This window comes from Drosophila takahashii, chromosome 2R (assembly GCF_030179915.1).
Source record: "Drosophila takahashii strain IR98-3 E-12201 chromosome 2R, DtakHiC1v2, whole genome shotgun sequence".
In the NCBI taxonomy this organism is placed as follows: Eukaryota; Metazoa; Arthropoda; class Insecta; order Diptera; family Drosophilidae; genus Drosophila; species Drosophila takahashii.
Window position 1 is genome coordinate 43,372,580 of NC_091679.1, and position 16,714 is coordinate 43,389,293.

Consider the following 16,714-nt stretch of genomic DNA (forward strand, 5'->3'; position numbering starts at 1 on the left):
AGTAATCTTTTAAACGGATTACTTTAGTATAAACTAACAAAAATGGTTAGTATAAGCTTTAAAATATTTAATTTACCTTATTTTTGATTTTTGATTTAGAGACCGCGATAAATAATAGACTGTTGAAAAATTGCCAAAAATAAACCAGGCGATAAATCGTCGTGTGGTGTAGAAATACGGTGGACACTAGCCGGTTCCCAAACCGATCTATGCATCCTAAACATTGGTTATTTTAAATGTTTTTTTTATATTAATTACTTAATAAAACAATAAAAAAAAGAAGATTCTACTAGTAAAACAAATTAAAAAAGAGTAAAAAAAAATAAAAATAAACCTATTGACCCCGACGTGATTTGAACACGCAACCTTCCGATCTGGAGTCGGACGCGCTACCGTTGCGCCACGGAGTCAGATGCGGGGAGGGGTGTGAAATACCCAGAATGAGCAAAAGATCAGCAGAACCAGACTGTAAAATATCAAATCAGAATGGTTCTCCGCCTATTCAACAGCATCGGTGGTTCAGTGGAAGCAAGAATGTTTGTATTTAATGCAGAAGAGGAACCTAAAGAACCTGCCACCTGCGTGGCCATTTTAAAGTTACGTCGTGTACCATAATAAAGATACAGTCCAAACAAGCTAAGTTTGGAAAAAAAAATCCATGGTAAAAAGATTTTAGACTAATTTTTTTAATTTCCAAGGTTCTGGCCTTCCGCCAAACTTTTGAATTTCAGTATTGATCAACGATGTAATCAGTATTGTGCAACTGTTTTTTAACGTTGTTAGGGATATCGATAAAATACCAGATTAAAAAACATACAATATACCACCAACTGAAATTATTATCAGCTGGTTCTTAGTTTAATTATAAGGGGTCGTAAGAAAGTAAATATAATGTAAAGACGATTTCTAAGTCATAATTCAATTTCAGAACAATGGAGTCGCTAAAGTGCCGGGATCCACTGGAGGGATCTGATGCGAAATGTGATAGTCAGCACGTGGTTCGAGTTAAGGAAGAAGATCCCGATGATTTGGGAGACCAGGAGGAACCTCATGAGGACCTGTTGCTGGTGAAGAACGAGCCCCTGGAGAGGACGAGTTCGATGAAGAAAGCTGCCTGACATCAGACTGCGATATTGATCCGTCGCTGGACGAAGTAAAAATCGAGGTGGTCGAAAACGGTTTGCCAGAAGATGGAAATGATATTCCCAGTGAGCCCAGTGTGGATGATAGTAACTTGCATAAATGCTATGCCTGCCTAGAGATTTTCGAATGGAAGTTTCAACTAAAAGAGCACCTGCAAACCCACACAGAAGAGTCGCCCTTCCGTTGCGCACACTGCTCAAGGGTTTTCAAATACAATGTAGGGCTTAAGAAGCATTTGAAAAATCACAATTCCGAAGGACAGCACAAGTGTTTGTTCTGCGACGTTACTTTTCTTAGTAAAGGGCAACGTGCAACACACATGTATACACACACCTTGGGAAAAAAGTGTCCCTACTGCCCAAAAATTTTTCATAAAAATCAGGGAGTTATGAAACATATTAAATTTCATTTGGCCGGTAGGTCTACCGAGTGTTCGTATTGTGGCAAGACTTTTAAACAAGTCGCACAATTAAATCTTCACTTGCGAAAACACACAGGATATCGGCCGTCCAAATGCCCAAATTGCCCAGCTAGTTTTACGGATACTTCAGCTCTTAATAGACATCTAATTAGCCACCAGGTTTTACGTCCGTTCAAGTGTTCTCATACAGACTGCTCCGCGGCTTTCAAATCGAACCGAAATCTTCAGGACCACCTGCAGACGCACTCAGGAGAACGAGCAGCCAAGTGTCCCCAATGCCCAAAGACGTTCATCCAACACAAAAATCTTCAGAGACACCTAAAAACCCACTTTGAAGATCGGCCCTATAAGTGCTCCCACTGCCCAAAGGCCTACACCCAGAATACAAATCTTCAGATTCACCTGCGAAAGCATACAGGTGAACGACCGTTCAAGTGTTCCCACTGCTCAGAATGCTTTATGAGTAGACAAGAGCTAAGGATACATTTGAAGAAGCACGTATCAGAAAGCTGACCTTAATTTAGACGTAAGCCGATGTAATAAGAATATTGTGTGCATTTTTCAGTCAATGTATATGTTTATTTGTAAATATGAAAATATAGTCCTTAGGGAAATCATAAAACTAAAGAATTTATTTATAGAAAAACCAATCATTACTAATATTAGATTGAAAGCCCCGTATTGATGATATTGAAAATAAATGTCCCTAATTCAGTTTGCAGAAAAAACTGTATTATTCTATGAATCAATTAATCTCAAATATTTATTTAAATTTGCATAAAAAAATACAAATAAATATTATTATAAAATGTGTGGTTGGTCAATAGATTTTCGATCTAACGGAATTTGTTTTTTAAAGCCAGTCAGATTAAGCGGTTTTAGAGCTAGAATGGCATCACTGCCGCCGCTGTTATCGATAGACCGCCTGTCCAACGCACTTTCTGGCATTTCCAGAACTCACTGCGCGGTATTACTGCCTAAGATTTCTTTCGAACAACAATTCCTGCTGATTTTTATTGAACAGCGAAAAGTCTTCGGGAGCAGAGCTTCAATTGCGACGTGACAAATACAATCGGTTGACTTGCACTTTCGTGTACTTCAGGCCATTAAAAAAAGCGCAACAACAGTGGTAAAAACAGTTAATCTGCTACATTTCCTGCGACGCAGTTCCGAGTGGTAAGTTGAAAATATTATTCCCTGCAGTTCATTTTGCAAATAAACCTGCCCTGCATTAATGTCGGCTAAATATTTATATTGAAAGTAGCCGTTAGACTTGTTGAATTCAATTGCGTCATGCCTTTGTCTCGACTTATTTACACTTTAATTACACTTCAAGTCGGCATCTTCCTCTATTCCCATATTCTGTATTTCCCCATTCCCCTTTTTATCTCCTATTCTGTTGCGCTTCTTTGTTTAGATTTTACTGCTCTCCGCTTTGTGCTGACCCATTTTCTAGTCTTTGTTGGCTTTATCGCACCTGATACCAATATTCCCCTCGTAGATGAATCACCTTGAATTTCAAAACCCGTTTTCGCCCTCGAACTTGGCACAAATTGCAGGCCCATTTGCACAATAAATAAATAACAATTTTTATCAAATGCCTCTTACGTTTTCTCAAAATGGGCGCAAAAACAGTACAGTAAATAAAAAAAAACGCAAAAAATGGCAGACTTTTTGAAAAGCAATACGAAGCTATATAGCAAAGTGGAATGGCCGATAAGATAACGTACCTTTCGACTTCGAAAACAACAAACTAAACAATATCACAAAGCAAACGCCGATTTATACACATATAAACGCCCCGCAAATCGGTGGTCTTTATAAAACATCATAAAACGAAGCCATATGGCCCAGTTTTTTATTAAAGTTTAGAAAAATAGAAATTAGAAAATATATAATTTTAAAGTTTTTAGGAACGAACCCTAAAAGCTGAGAAATTTTTATATTTTTTTATTATAATACAATTTTTTTTTTAAATAAAATTAATTAACAAAATAATAATACCAATTATTTACCAATTTTATGGGTGTAAAATAAACCAGTTTTTACCGTAAACTACTTCTATATATTTTAAAAGATTATTTTTTAAAAATGCTTAAAAAGTTTAGAGCAAAGAACCAATAATTTTGTGACATATACTTTCTAATTACCATTAATAATGTTAATAAATTATAATTCCAGCTACTGAGTCATAGTTGAGATCAAAGAACCCAGTTTAAATAGGTTAGATTAAAAATGGCGAATGATTTCGAATTTTATACTAACTTTTTTATAAGCTTTGTCTACCTTTTATTACCCAAATCATTATATTATAGTTATAATTATCGGAAATCTGGTTTGTGGCTGGTCAAGCTTCACGTGACTGGGATTTTTGTACTAACTAACTTACTAATTGTGTGATTTTTTTTTACAGATTCTCCGACTCTTCAAAATGCGCACAGCTGTGTTGCTGCCTCTTTTGGCCCTGCTGGCGGTGGCCCAGGCCGTTTCCTTCGCCGACGTTATCAAGGAGGAATGGCATGCGTTCAAGGTGAGCTTCAACCGGGATGATCAATGGATAAACTTTCGATTTGTCACCCCAGGAAATCGGAGCACAACAAGTGTTCTCGGGTAACAAGGGCGATGATTAATGCCTGAATTGATTGTATTTTTGGGCCTTTGTCTTGCGCAGACTTTGTTTGCATAGTTGGACTGGCATTCTTCCGTTTGTGACGACGATTCTGATTCTTCTCGATTGAGTCATAATGTGAATGCACTGCATTGCAGCGGCTGCTTCAAAAAGAAGAAAGTCCAGATAAGTCCACAGTCTAGGCTGAGCAGTCACATGCCGGCTCACATGACCATTGTCCGGGCTTAGCCCATCCGTAAACATCGCTTGGATGGACTGGGACAATCGTGGGTCAGTCAGTCGGCCAGCTGATAAGCCGTGCAAGACTCGAACTGGTCCACTGATAAGCAAGTCACATTTTTCGCAAGCAATTGTTTCCTAATTCAGTCTTTGATTCTTGCCCCCTTCTGCAGATTGCACATTTTATTGCCTGTAGCCGTAGTTTCATTGATTAATCGCCCATTGTCTCGCAACTCTGTGTGCCCATTTGATGGATTCTCTATTAACTAGTTGAATGTACCCATAGTGCCGTCCATTTCTTATCGGGGCGAGTGAAAGGTCGGGATTTATTCCATTATTTTGCTGAATAGTTGTTTTCCAAAGTGCCGTGCCAAGCGGCACTAATCACAAATGGGGGCGTACAAACAACAATTAGCTGTGCAGATCCCGTGTGATAAAAAATATTCATATATTTATTTGAATTGCTTTGGATTTCCCCTTTAATGGTGTATCTTTCATTTGGAAATGTAATTCCAAATGCCACCCGCATTCTTTTTTGATAAGTTCTTGAATGTGGGGATTTTTCATTTAACTTCCTTTCATTTTTTAAGGAACATTAAATTTTATGACACATCATTTTTTTATTTAAATTCTTTTTTTTGCCAAATCAACATAACAAATGAATAAAAGTACTTATAAAAACAAAATTTATTGGCAAATTTTGCAAATCGAGACTGGAATATTTCCTAGGAAATTGCTATTAAAGCGTTGTGTTTTATGATTTTTAGGACTATCTTTTAAATCGTGTTTAGCCTGCAAATAAACTTTGATTTTTAAAGCCATAAAAAAAAACAATTTAGCAACTACATTGATAGAAATTCTATGATAGAATAACATCTACATTATATTAATTAGCTTAAGTATTAAATTTACACAAAATAAAATCGAAATCAAAGTAAAGGTATTAAAATCTTAATTTATATGTTCCGCCAAATAACTAGGTTCCTTAATTTTACAGAAACCAGCTATTCACTTTGCAATCAAAAGAAATGCGAGCTTAACTGACGAAAAAATCTCACCAATATTTTATTTAAAATCACTGATTAAAATCACTAATTTTATTTAATGTTGTAATTACTTTGCTTACTTTACTTTTTCAAATTAAGCGTCCGTTAAGTATTGTGTAAAATATCAAAAACAGTCAGCATGGTCACACTGCCAAAACAATGCTGCCCATGCCTGCTCTCAAAAGAATAGGCGCGCAATTCAAATTTGATTTCCAGCCGACTTATCTGCTAGTCTCACTCAAGCGAGCGAAAAGCCATCTTCTGTAATCTGTGTGCAGTCCAAAGTGCCAGAGTTGCGCTTGCAAATGCACAGCTGCAAAAGTCACCAGCGCACAATGGCGTACACTACTGATAAGCACTAAAATTTCACATAAATGCGTTTCAGTTTCCGATAATGGGCAAATATTTTGAAAAACATTATCGGGCGACGGGGGGTCGCGAGCGTTTTGGAAATGACGCGTGACGAAAGATCGCGAGGGGCTTATCAGAATTGGCATTTTGTTGGTATTTCCGAGAGCCGCGAAAGCTCCCTAGCGCGAAATCCGAACGGCAAGTGCACAAACAAATAGGCAGCCGTAAATAAATAAATAATGGGGAAAAATTTGGCTGACTTGCAAAAGTCTCTTTCTTTCTTTATTATTATGGATTTTTTTCTTATTTTTTTTCGACACAACCGAACCGGTTGGCGCAAACATATTTGAATATACCCACCTCTCTCGCCTGAAATCCTTATAAATCATGCGATTCGAAAACCGGTTCGTTTTGAAAAACTGCCCACAATGCGCGCGCGTTGCAAAAAAAGAAACCAAACGAAAAAAAAATAAGAAGAAATCAAGAAATATATAGAGTACGCCGCTTCCTCCTCGCAATCCCAAATAGTTTGCCTACGTAGGTTGGCCTCTCATTTCGGCGATACGAAGTGCAGAGTGTTCGAACTCGGCTCTTTTTTTCCCACCCGAACGAGAGCCACCACCAAAGCAGAAGTAGTATTTTTGTTATTTCCCTGCCGACGCTCCAAGCAAACGGAACGCTGCGGAGAGCCAGCGAGCCAGTAAAGAATATATATAGAAATTTGAGAGAAAAGAAATAAAAGGAGCCAGCTAGAAGCAGCCCCCCAAGAAAAGCACGCGCGTCATCGTAAAAACGTGCTGCGAGAAATCCAAGAAAAACCAAAGTAATAGCGGGGTAATTACATAAAACCCAGAACGATGACCGATGCCAGTGCAAATAGTCTGGATGTCTCCGTGGACGTCGTGTGGCCCACCATCATCGTCCTGGCCATGCTGGTGATAAACGGCTTCGTCTTCGCCTACATCATGCGAAAGCGGCGGGAGTACAAGAGCCAGGAGGAGCAACAACCTGTTCCACAGGCCACCTACTCGGCCACCAGCGAAGTGGCCACCGCACCCACGGATCAGGAGGAGGATGATAGCTGTGCCATCGAGATGGAGCGCCTGTAGGATCTAAAATCGTATTAGCTATCAGCCTGTATAGCTCGCAGATACTCACTGTACCCCCTATAACGTCCAAGCTCTCAACTGCAACGAAGTTTCCTAAGCTAAAAGATATATCTAGAGGTCTAGAAATAGAACCTAGAGATATTCCAAGATATACAGTACGTATACGTCGAGTGCCTGGATCGCACGTGCATTTAATTACGGTTTTTAAGTTGTTAAAAAAGTATACAAATAAAAGATGTGTGAATATTTTATCATGCCATATCGAGGAGAACCCAAGGAAAATCAATAGGTCAGTGTGCTTTTCTCACCCAAGTGGAAACGGGGCGGTGTTTTTCTGTTCTTTTTGGATGCATGTCTCCATAAATTCGAATCAATTATGTCAATTATACGAGTCTGCCGTGGACCGGGCACCCCATCCGGTCCATTTGGGGCGACAATTGCTGATCTGCTGCTCCGCTTTGATGTCCAAAATAATTACATATGCATGTTTCTCACATGACAGCGCCACTCGGTTATTCAGTTCATTGTGACGAGTACCCTAGAATATCTCTGTGAGCCATTCAAAACCACTAAAAAAGCAATCAACTTGAGGATAAGTTCGGTGAATCTACATAGATACTTGCCTTTTCGTCGAGTGTGCATTCTGTTTATATACTATTCTCAAAAACATGGCACTTAACACCTTCTAGTGAATGAGATAAACCATTATAGCACTTAACACTTTGAGGAAATGCAATTTCATTTTAATATACTCTAAATTCAGCTAGGAAATAATAAGTTTCAGTCAAAAAATATATATAAAAGTCTTTGTTCGATGATTGATATATATGGAAGCTGTGGTTTTAACAGCTTGGGTCGTTAAATCTATAATTAATTTTCTGATAAATCTTTATGGGTTTTAAATTACATGAAAAGACGTCCGTGGTTATAAAAATATAATTACTAATCCCATTTTGGGTTTGAAAAGAAACGGATTGCTTAAATTCCTTTTAAAATAAAATCGATAATAAATAATCAAGACTCATATCCATTGAAGAATATTTTTCAAGATATACCGGCTTTGTAAACCCACCCCTATAAAATATATCATTGAACATAATGGATAGCAGAGCAGTCGACTTCTTGCTTGGGCCTTCCAATTCTCTTTATAGCTATCATTTGTTTGGTGTTCTTGCTATTTCCGTGCTGTGTAAATATGCGGGTCGAACAAACAACCCCGAACTGGAGAGGAGGGAGGTCTCTAATCCGGGGGACCAATGCAGCGAGATACAGCCTGCATTTTCCGCTTTTACCTGCCATGAAATTCTTTGTTTACTACCTGGAGCATTAACACCAAGTTTCCCAGTTGCCCGTTGTTGGGCAATCGTTAAAACTATTGGCCATGCTAGATTTATAGGCTGTGCTACTGTGGCCGCGAACTAATAGAGCGATTCGCTCGTGCCAGGTTGACGGGGCTGTGATAAGGTTATCTCGAGATTAAGAACTTTTGCCTCCGCGATCGTAAATCCAGTTTACGTAAAACAAGATTTTCAAATATGTTCGAACAGCTAACATTTCAATTTGGCTCTACTTTTATTTCTATCTAATCTTAGTACAAGTACAAAAAAGTCAATTGATAAGCCAGTCTACCTTTGATAAGAGTGCACTATCTAAAGGAGAACCTTTTCTTTTTTATGCAGTTGGAGCACCGCAAGAACTTCTGGCTTCCGCCTCAAGTTTAATATATTCTAAATTAAGCTATTTCGTGTGAGGAAAATGTAATTTTCAGCCAAAAATATATACAAAAGTCTTTGTTCGATGATTGATATTTATGAAAGCTGTGGTTTTAACAGCTTAGGCAGTTAAATCTATAATTAATTCTCTGATAAATCTTTATGTGTTTTAAATAACATGAAAAGACGTCCGATTTTATTATTTTTAGAAAATGTTTCGGTTTTGAGAAGAAACAGATTGCTTAAATTCCGCTTTAAAAATAAATTGATAATAAATAATAAGCCATGATAAAAGTGCACTATCTAAAGGAGAACTTTTTCTTTTTTATGCAGTTGGAGCACCGCAAGAACTACAATGACGAGACCGAGGAACGCTTCCGCCTGAAGATCTTCAATGAGAACAAGCACAAGATCGCCCGGCACAACCAGCTGTTTGCCCAGGGAAAGGTGAGCTTCAAGGTGGCGGTCAACAAGTACGCCGATATGCTGCACCACGAGTTCCGCTCGGTAATGAACGGCTTCAACTACACGCTGCACAAGGAGCTGCGGTAAATTAAGATTAGAAAAGATAACCACCCAAGAACTCGGCTTAATTATCCCCTTCATTACAGCGCCGCTGATGAAAGCTTCAAGGGAGTGACCTTCATCTCGCCCGCCCATGTCACGCTGCCCAAATCCGTGGACTGGCGCACAAAGGGCGCTGTGACCGCAGTTAAGGATCAGGGACACTGCGGCAGCTGCTGGGCCTTCTCCAGCACGGGCTCGCTGGAGGGTCAGCATTACCGCAAGGCCGGAGTGCTGGTCTCGCTCTCCGAGCAGAACCTCGTCGACTGCTCCACCAAGTATGGAAACAATGGATGCAACGGCGGTCTCATGGACAATGCCTTCCGTTACATCAAGGACAATGGCGGCATCGATACCGAGAAGTCGTACGCCTACGAGGCCATCGATGATTCGTGCCACTTCAACAAGGCCACCATCGGAGCCACCGACCGCGGATTCGTCGACATTCCCCAGGGCGATGAGAAGAAGATGGCGGAGGCTGTGGCCACCATCGGACCCGTTTCCGTGGCCATCGATGCCTCCCACGAGTCCTTCCAGTTCTACTCCGAGGGCGTCTACAACGAGCCCGCCTGCGACTCCCAGAACCTCGACCACGGCGTCCTGGTTGTTGGCTTCGGCACCGAGGAGACTGGCGAGGACTACTGGCTGGTGAAGAACTCGTGGGGCACCACCTGGGGCGACAAGGGCTTCATCAAGATGCTGCGCAACAAGGAGAACCAGTGCGGCATCGCCAGCGCCTCCAGCTATCCGCTGGTCTAATCCGGAACTGATGTATTTTAGCCACAGCCTTCATATGATATGATATACAAACAAAAACACACCAACGCAAGCATCTCAAAAAGGAACTTTAATAATTTAGCCCAACCTCATATCTTAATTTCGTATTGGGTCCATTTAAATCATGTATCTCTGCCATCATGTACGATATAGATGAATAACTGATATGTTGATGTTTGTAGAAAAATAAATAAAAAGTATATAATTTTAACAAGTCTGTGAAGTCTTTGGGATAAAGATATGATCTGGAATACAAAGTTATTTGGGTAAATGGAAATTATAAAGGGAGTAAAGGTTTTACTCAGTCGTTAATAATAAATGTATTATTACTAGACATCGGATTTTAATTGAAATCTTTATTTTTAAATATGATTTAAAACCACATTTGATTGGTTAAAATTTTTTTTACAAAAACCTCAATTAAGTTTGGCCTAAATCAGCGGTCGGCACACACATACGTTGACATTTTGTTTTATATTTGTGTGAGTAATTTGCACTGGGCAGCTCATCGATGTGTGTGTGCAGACCGCTGTTCTACGTTATATGTGTGCGAGCAGCGCGCCGGCAGAACAAAACCCTATGCTCACTTAATAGGACGCTGCCGACCGCTGGCCTAAATCAAGCTTTAAATCGAATATAAAATAAACGATTTCACCTCAAAGCCGATGTCTAATTATTACTTTCAATTTTCATGAAATTTACACAAAATAATTATTATTTTGTTTTAATTTCTGCAAATAATAAAATACATTTTAAAAAACTGTTTTTAAAAATAATCGCTTAAAGTTTAAACTTGTATACTAGTGCTATCGATAGCCCCAAGAACCAATCATCGATACACATCCAGAATCGATAGACCACCCGATGGGTTCAGTTTTCATAACGTAAAATGAGATAAGTTAATTTATTGGAGCCGAAATCAATAAAGATGCTGTTGACACTCCGCGTGCAGGGAACGCGGCACTGGGCGCAGTGCACCCGGAGCCTGGCCAGCAGCGCGGCGCCGGAGAAGTCGCCCTCGCCAGCGGCCCCGCCGCAGCTGGAGGTCAATGGGAGCACGTACGCCACCGACGGCTGGACGAACGTGACGCCCAAGATCCTCTCCTATTTGGGAGCCAACAAGCACCTGCAGACGGACCACCCGCTGTCCATCATCCGCCAGCGGATCGTGAACTACTTCTATGGGGCGTATCGCAACCAAAGGGGTAATCCCCTGTTCTCCGTCTACGACAAACTCAATCCCGTGGTCACGGTGCAGCAGAACTTTGACAATCTGCTGATACCCTCGGACCATGTGAGTCGCCAGAAGTCCGACTGCTACTACGTCAACCAGCAGCACCTGCTGCGCGCCCACACCACCGCCCACCAGGTGGAGCTGATCTCGGGCGGGCTGGACAACTTCCTGGTGGTGGGCGAGGTGTACCGGCGGGACGAGATCGACAGCACCCACTACCCGGTGTTCCACCAGGCGGACGCCGTGCGTCTGGTGACCAAGGACAAGCTCTTCGAGCGCAATCCCGGCCTGGAACTCTTCGAGGAGACGTGGTCTGGCTCGGTGGCTGATCCCAAGCTCATCCTGCCCTCGGCCAAGTTCATGGACCAGACCAAGCAGCCCTGCCACACGCTGGAGGCCGTCAAGCTGATGGAGCACGAGATGAAGCACGTGCTGGTGGGCCTGACGAAGGATTTGTTTGGGCCGCGCATCAAGTACCGCTGGGTGGACACCTACTTCCCCTTCACGCAGCCCTCGTGGGAGCTGGAGATCCACTTTAAGGACACCTGGCTGGAGGTGCTGGGCTGCGGCATCATGCGCCACGAAATACTGCAGCGATCCGGCGTCCATCAGTCAATGGGCTATGCCTTTGGTGTCGGATTGGAGCGCCTGGCCATGGTGCTGTTCGACATACCGGACATCCGGCTCTTCTGGTCCAACGACAGCGGCTTCCTGTCGCAGTTCAGCGAGAAGGACCTGCACAATCTGCCCAAGTACAAACCCATCTCCCACTACCCGCAGTGCACGAACGATTTGTCCTTTTGGCTGCCCGAGGACATCGAGGTGGACGCCGGCTTCTCGCCGAATGATTTCTACGATCTGGTGCGCTCGGTGGCCGGGGATATGGTGGAACAGGTACGTGGCAGCTAGAGCCCTGCATGAATCGAATCAATGAATTATTCTGAATTTTTTGTTTTATATGAATGAATTAATTAGAATTTTGAGTTTAATAGAATTGAATCAATTTCTTTTGAAGAAGAAAGGCCCATAATTTTGTGATTAAATCTGCCTGAATTTTATTTACTAAGCAGTTAACATTGATTTGTTAAAAATTTACCACTTATTGTTCTCAACAGAAAACACAAAAAAATCTGGCAAATTCAAAAAATTCATAAAAAATTATTCATTCATTCAATTTATTTTACATAGAATTGAATTAAACAAATCATAAATTTCATGAAATATTGCTCTACTAGCAGCTTTTCCCAATCGTACTTCTATTATTATAACTTCTGATTACTTAATTTACAGATCAGCCTGGTGGACAAGTTTAAGCACCCGAAGACGGGCAAGTCGAGTGTCTGCTTCCGCATCGTCTACCGCCACATGGAGCGCACCCTCACCCAGGCGGAGGTCAACGAGGTGCACAAGCAGATCGCCAGCGCCAGCGTGGATAGTTTCAATGTGCAAATACGTTAGTCATAGTCTAGTTCTGTTTCAATTTAAACCAAAAAGCGACACCAGTAAAGTTAGTCATGTATTTTATATGGTCTTGAAGCACTTAACGTTCTGTTCCACCCACTCGTTGGCGCTTTGTAACAGCTTGGGATTCTCGACGAACTCCTGCTGCGGCTGGCGTTCCGTTTTGGCTCCACTGCGTACGAATCCGGCTTCTCCCTTGTTTAGGATTCCCACGGAGGCCATTTCGTGCATGTTTACAGACTTGTTCTCCCGAAAACTCTTAATGCTCAGGTGATCGAGTAGCCCATCGAGATCCTCCGGCTTCACTGGGCTCTCCAGGAAGTTGGCTATGCTGTGAACGGCGCCTGGCAGATCCACCAACATGTCTTCGTAGCGCAGGAAGAGCACATTCTCCAGATGGGCAAGCTGGCGAGCCTCCTTTACATGACTATAGTAAGGGAGCCAGGGATCTGTAAGAGGGATTATTTATGACATGCCAGCCATTGCAAATGTAAACTCACTTAATCCTCGTTGAAAGTAGCGCCAGTAGCGCTCAAAATCTCCAACGTAGCCCTGAGTGCGGAAGAGCCTGTTCAAATGGTAATAGGAAACCGCCACATCCTTGGGATCGCGTACCACATAGATCACCTAAAGAGGAGCTATAGTTTTTATATTCTTACTTAAATTTATTTAATTTAATACACGCACCTTGCATTTATTTTCCAGCACACTGGGCGGCATCAAAGAAAAAGGAAAATGCGTTTTGATAAATCGCCTTTGGGAGCGGGGCAGCTCGCTTAGAACCTCGTAACCCGGTCGGGAAATTTTCTCAATGAACTCCAGGGCCTCAGATGAATTGCTGTTCTCCTCCTGCAGCTCCTCTTTGACTTTGGGATGCACAAAAAGAGGAAATCTTGGAAAGAAGATTTCTTTAAATAAGATATAAGATCAAATAACTCGTCAAGAACTCACTCTAAGAAAGGAAAGCGTTCAGTTAAAGGCCTTTGCTGAGCCTGCTCGTAATCTAGCCCATTGGCCACCAGCCAAATGAGCTCCTGCGTCCAAGTGGTCCCCGATCTGGGCACCGTGGCTATCCAGACATCATCCGGACGTGCCTCAAAGTTGTAATACCTCTCGGCCTCCTCCTTGTACTTGTGGGGAAAGAAATATCCCTCTGAACCAACCTGAACGAAGCCAGTTCGCTCGCCTTTATAAAAGAGACTTGAAGGATTAACTTGTATAGAAGTTCTAAATCTAGAAACCCACCATGGAAGTAGTTTAATAACTCCGCATTGGTGGCCTCATCCACATCGCGAATTTTGTGAGGAAACTCGAGAGGCGTCTTTTCCATTGCTCGCGCGTTCAGTTGCCAGCGTTGACTGAGGAACCGCCCGTTGGGAAAGCGTTTTGACCCCGCTTTCGGGCCTGAGAGAAAGTGCCAGCTGCTTCTGGCCTGGCTAGTCAAGCACTCTGCGGCTGGCTGCTTGGCTAAGCGCAATTTAAATAACTCGGTACTTGTTGCTTCACTTTTATCGTATGTACTTGCTGGACAATCACGCTGACGCTGGAGTTTTCAGAAAGGTGTGCCCCAGTCGAAGCTTTATGACCAACGTAAGATTTTATTGGGACTTGAAAGGAGGTTGCACCTTTTTTCAAGCGATATTCGGCCTAAAAGTCAAGTCTTAAAATAGACCCAACGATGCTCTTAAATTAACTAATTTATGTATTGGCGTTAAAGAGCTTTCGCTGAATCTGAAATTAGTATAAATAACTATATATATATTTTAAATATTTTGGTATATCTTTTGGTAAGTCTGCTAACCATCTAATATCCAAACTTATTATTAGCAAGCTTAACTAATCGCAATCAAATTTGAGAGTACTTGTACTTGTTCTTTCAATTTTGGAAAAAATTATCTGGTATCGTAATTTGTAAATAATTATTAAATAAAATTCTTACTAATTTGTTGTACCTTTTTTCAAGGCGAAACTCGGTCTAAAAGTTGCGTCTTAAAATAGACCCAACGATGCTCTTAAATTGACTAATTTATTGGCGTGAAAGAGCTTTTGCTGTATCTGAAACTTAGCATAAATATCTAATCATAATATCAGTATGCTTAAACACTAATAACAATCAAATTTCGATTTCAATTTAATTATTTACTGAACTTTTGGTTATTGTTAATTTGATCTTGGAAAAAATATTCTAGTAGCCTAGTTTTCAAATACTTATTTATTCAAAATTCTTACGAAATCTGAATTTGTTAAATAATTTGTGATTTCGGTAGGTATATTATATATTATACCATTTTTACAAATTCATCTTTTCGTAAAAGTATATCTTCTAAATATAAGGAATTAATTTTTCGAACTGCTGTCAATTCGAAAAACCTTTAAAGATAATATAATCCAATAACAGAGACTTTACTAACTTTTTAAAATGGAAAATCTTTCATTCACCAGTACGACACAATTAATTTGAAATATCATTCTTAGTTAATTTAATTCGTTTCCGGTTCACTCGTTCAGGTCGACGTTGTCGAAGAGGCTCAGCAGCTCCTGCTCCTTGCGCTTGATCCGCTCCTGGATGTTGGTCACGGACTCCGACTTGGGCACCGACGACTGCACCCGGCTGAAGAAATCGTCCATGGACTTGAAGACGTTCTGGTACTGGTTGTCATAGGGGGCGTACTGGATGGGCGGCGGCTTCTTGGGCGTCCGCTTGGTCACGGCATTGCGCAGGGAGAACTCCTTCAGCTCGTCCAGATGCAGTTCCTCCTGCTGTTCGTAGTCTGCGAACCGGCGCGTCGACTGTCGCTCCCTCTTGGCCTTCACTTCTTTCCGCTCCCGATCAATTTGCTCTACCAACTGCGCTGAGGGGCAAACTATCCTTACTCCGCCGAGGACTAGTTTATGGTCCAGGATCTCCGCCTCGTTGGTCTGGATGCCCGTCTCCAGGAGCTCCTGCGGCTTGGACTTTTCAGCCTGTGCCTCCTCCAGCATGGACTCGTAATCCACCAAAGGACTGGGTTCCTCCAGGGGTTTAGTCTTGCGCAGATTCGAGGCGAAACCTCCGCCTCCCACCGGTTTGGTTGGCCAGAGACGGGCCCGTGCCGCCTGCTTGGCCGCTGGGGTCATGACCCGCTGCTTGGGCTGCTTCTTGACCTCCGTTTCCATGGTCTTCGGAGGTGGACCTTCAGGTTTTACAGCCTTTTGCTCGAACTGCTGCTTGGCCGTCTGCCTGTTGGCGGTGGCCCTCAGCGATGAGGCTATGGTGGGCTGGACCAGCCGAGAAGGTGGACCAAGTCGACGGCCGGGCTGCTTCCAAGCCGCATCGGTTCCTCCATCGCCCGCTCCGCCGTGAACAGTTTTGCGTGTTCCCGTCGTCTGCGTCGTTGGAGGCGCCGCTAACTTGGATCGCACTGTGACCCCGGAATTGCTGTTGCCACCTCGACCACTCGGTCCACTAGGCTTGCCAAAAGAACTCATTTTCACGGGTTACTCTAATGCGGAATCTCACAGTCTTGGTTCCACTGTAATTTTTGGTAAGTTTAGAAAGTTTTAATTTTCTATTTCAACTGGTTGGAAGCGTTAACGAAAAATATATGCTCTAAACAGTGGAGTTGTTGACCCCTGAAAATGGGTTTATTTGAAAGGCCTACTGGGATTCAAAGAAAGGCGAACCTTTTTAAATAAATTTAAACTGATATTTGTCCAAACGCTTTGTAACAACTATCAGATTGTATCTCTATTTACATATAATTATAATCAAAGAAAAGGAGCTTCAAAGGAACTTGTTCAACTCATCTCTTCATTTCAAATTTATAATATCATATTATATGAAAATAGTTAAGCGATTAGGATATGGAATCTGCTTAATGAGCTTAGTTGCTCTTAAAAAAAGTAAAGTATCGTGCGTTTGGACTCTCCATAGTGACCTCAACAGTCAGGTATTAGATTATATCATGATCATTAGATCATTATAATAAACCGAAAAATGCGAATATTTATTGGTAGATTGGGTTACGTTTATTCAAATTAGACATATTAATTGCCATAAAAAAATAAA

At 41.7% G+C, this 16,714-nt stretch overlaps 5 protein-coding genes and 1 non-coding gene across 6 annotated transcripts; 3 read left to right on the top strand and 3 right to left on the bottom strand.

The window, feature by feature from the left end:
- Nucleotides 1–338: 338 nt before the first annotated feature.
- On the bottom strand, nucleotides 339–410 carry TRNAW-CCA (transfer RNA tryptophan (anticodon CCA)). The gene has a single exon. It is a non-coding gene; the product is annotated as a tRNA-Trp (tRNA).
- A 2,136-nt stretch (nucleotides 411–2,546) lies between these two features.
- CtsL1 (cathepsin L) lies at nucleotides 2,547–10,185 on the top strand. The gene is made up of 4 exons (XM_017145200.3): nucleotides 2,547–2,740; nucleotides 3,978–4,094; nucleotides 8,964–9,178; nucleotides 9,242–10,185. The coding sequence occupies exons 2-4, from the start codon at nucleotides 3,996–3,998 to the stop codon at nucleotides 9,951–9,953; spliced, it is 1,026 nt and encodes a 341-aa protein (XP_017000689.2). The 5' UTR covers nucleotides 2,547–2,740; nucleotides 3,978–3,995; the 3' UTR covers nucleotides 9,954–10,185.
- On the top strand, nucleotides 6,401–7,169 carry LOC108059774 (uncharacterized). Its single transcript, XM_017145201.3, has one exon. The coding sequence runs from the start codon at nucleotides 6,667–6,669 to the stop codon at nucleotides 6,916–6,918; it is 252 nt and encodes an 83-aa protein (XP_017000690.1). The 5' UTR covers nucleotides 6,401–6,666; the 3' UTR covers nucleotides 6,919–7,169.
- A 635-nt stretch (nucleotides 10,186–10,820) lies between the features above and the next one.
- PheRS-m (Phenylalanyl-tRNA synthetase, mitochondrial) lies at nucleotides 10,821–12,729 on the top strand. The gene is made up of 2 exons (XM_017145222.3): nucleotides 10,821–12,099; nucleotides 12,496–12,729. Exons 1-2 carry the CDS (start codon nucleotides 10,900–10,902, stop codon nucleotides 12,661–12,663), a joined length of 1,368 nt encoding a protein of 455 aa, XP_017000711.2. The 5' UTR covers nucleotides 10,821–10,899; the 3' UTR covers nucleotides 12,664–12,729.
- On the bottom strand, nucleotides 12,709–14,098 carry St4 (Sulfotransferase 4). The gene is made up of 5 exons (XM_017145223.3): nucleotides 13,912–14,098; nucleotides 13,618–13,852; nucleotides 13,354–13,558; nucleotides 13,167–13,293; nucleotides 12,709–13,115 (listed from the first exon to the last, which is right to left on the bottom strand). Exons 1-5 carry the CDS (start codon nucleotides 13,994–13,996, stop codon nucleotides 12,727–12,729), a joined length of 1,041 nt encoding a protein of 346 aa, XP_017000712.2. The 5' UTR covers nucleotides 13,997–14,098; the 3' UTR covers nucleotides 12,709–12,726.
- Nucleotides 14,099–15,077: 979 nt separating this feature from the next.
- LOC108059748 (uncharacterized) lies at nucleotides 15,078–16,295 on the bottom strand. Its single transcript, XM_017145168.3, has one exon. The coding sequence runs from the start codon at nucleotides 16,132–16,134 to the stop codon at nucleotides 15,163–15,165; it is 972 nt and encodes a 323-aa protein (XP_017000657.2). The 5' UTR covers nucleotides 16,135–16,295; the 3' UTR covers nucleotides 15,078–15,162.
- Nucleotides 16,296–16,714: the final 419 nt, after the last annotated feature.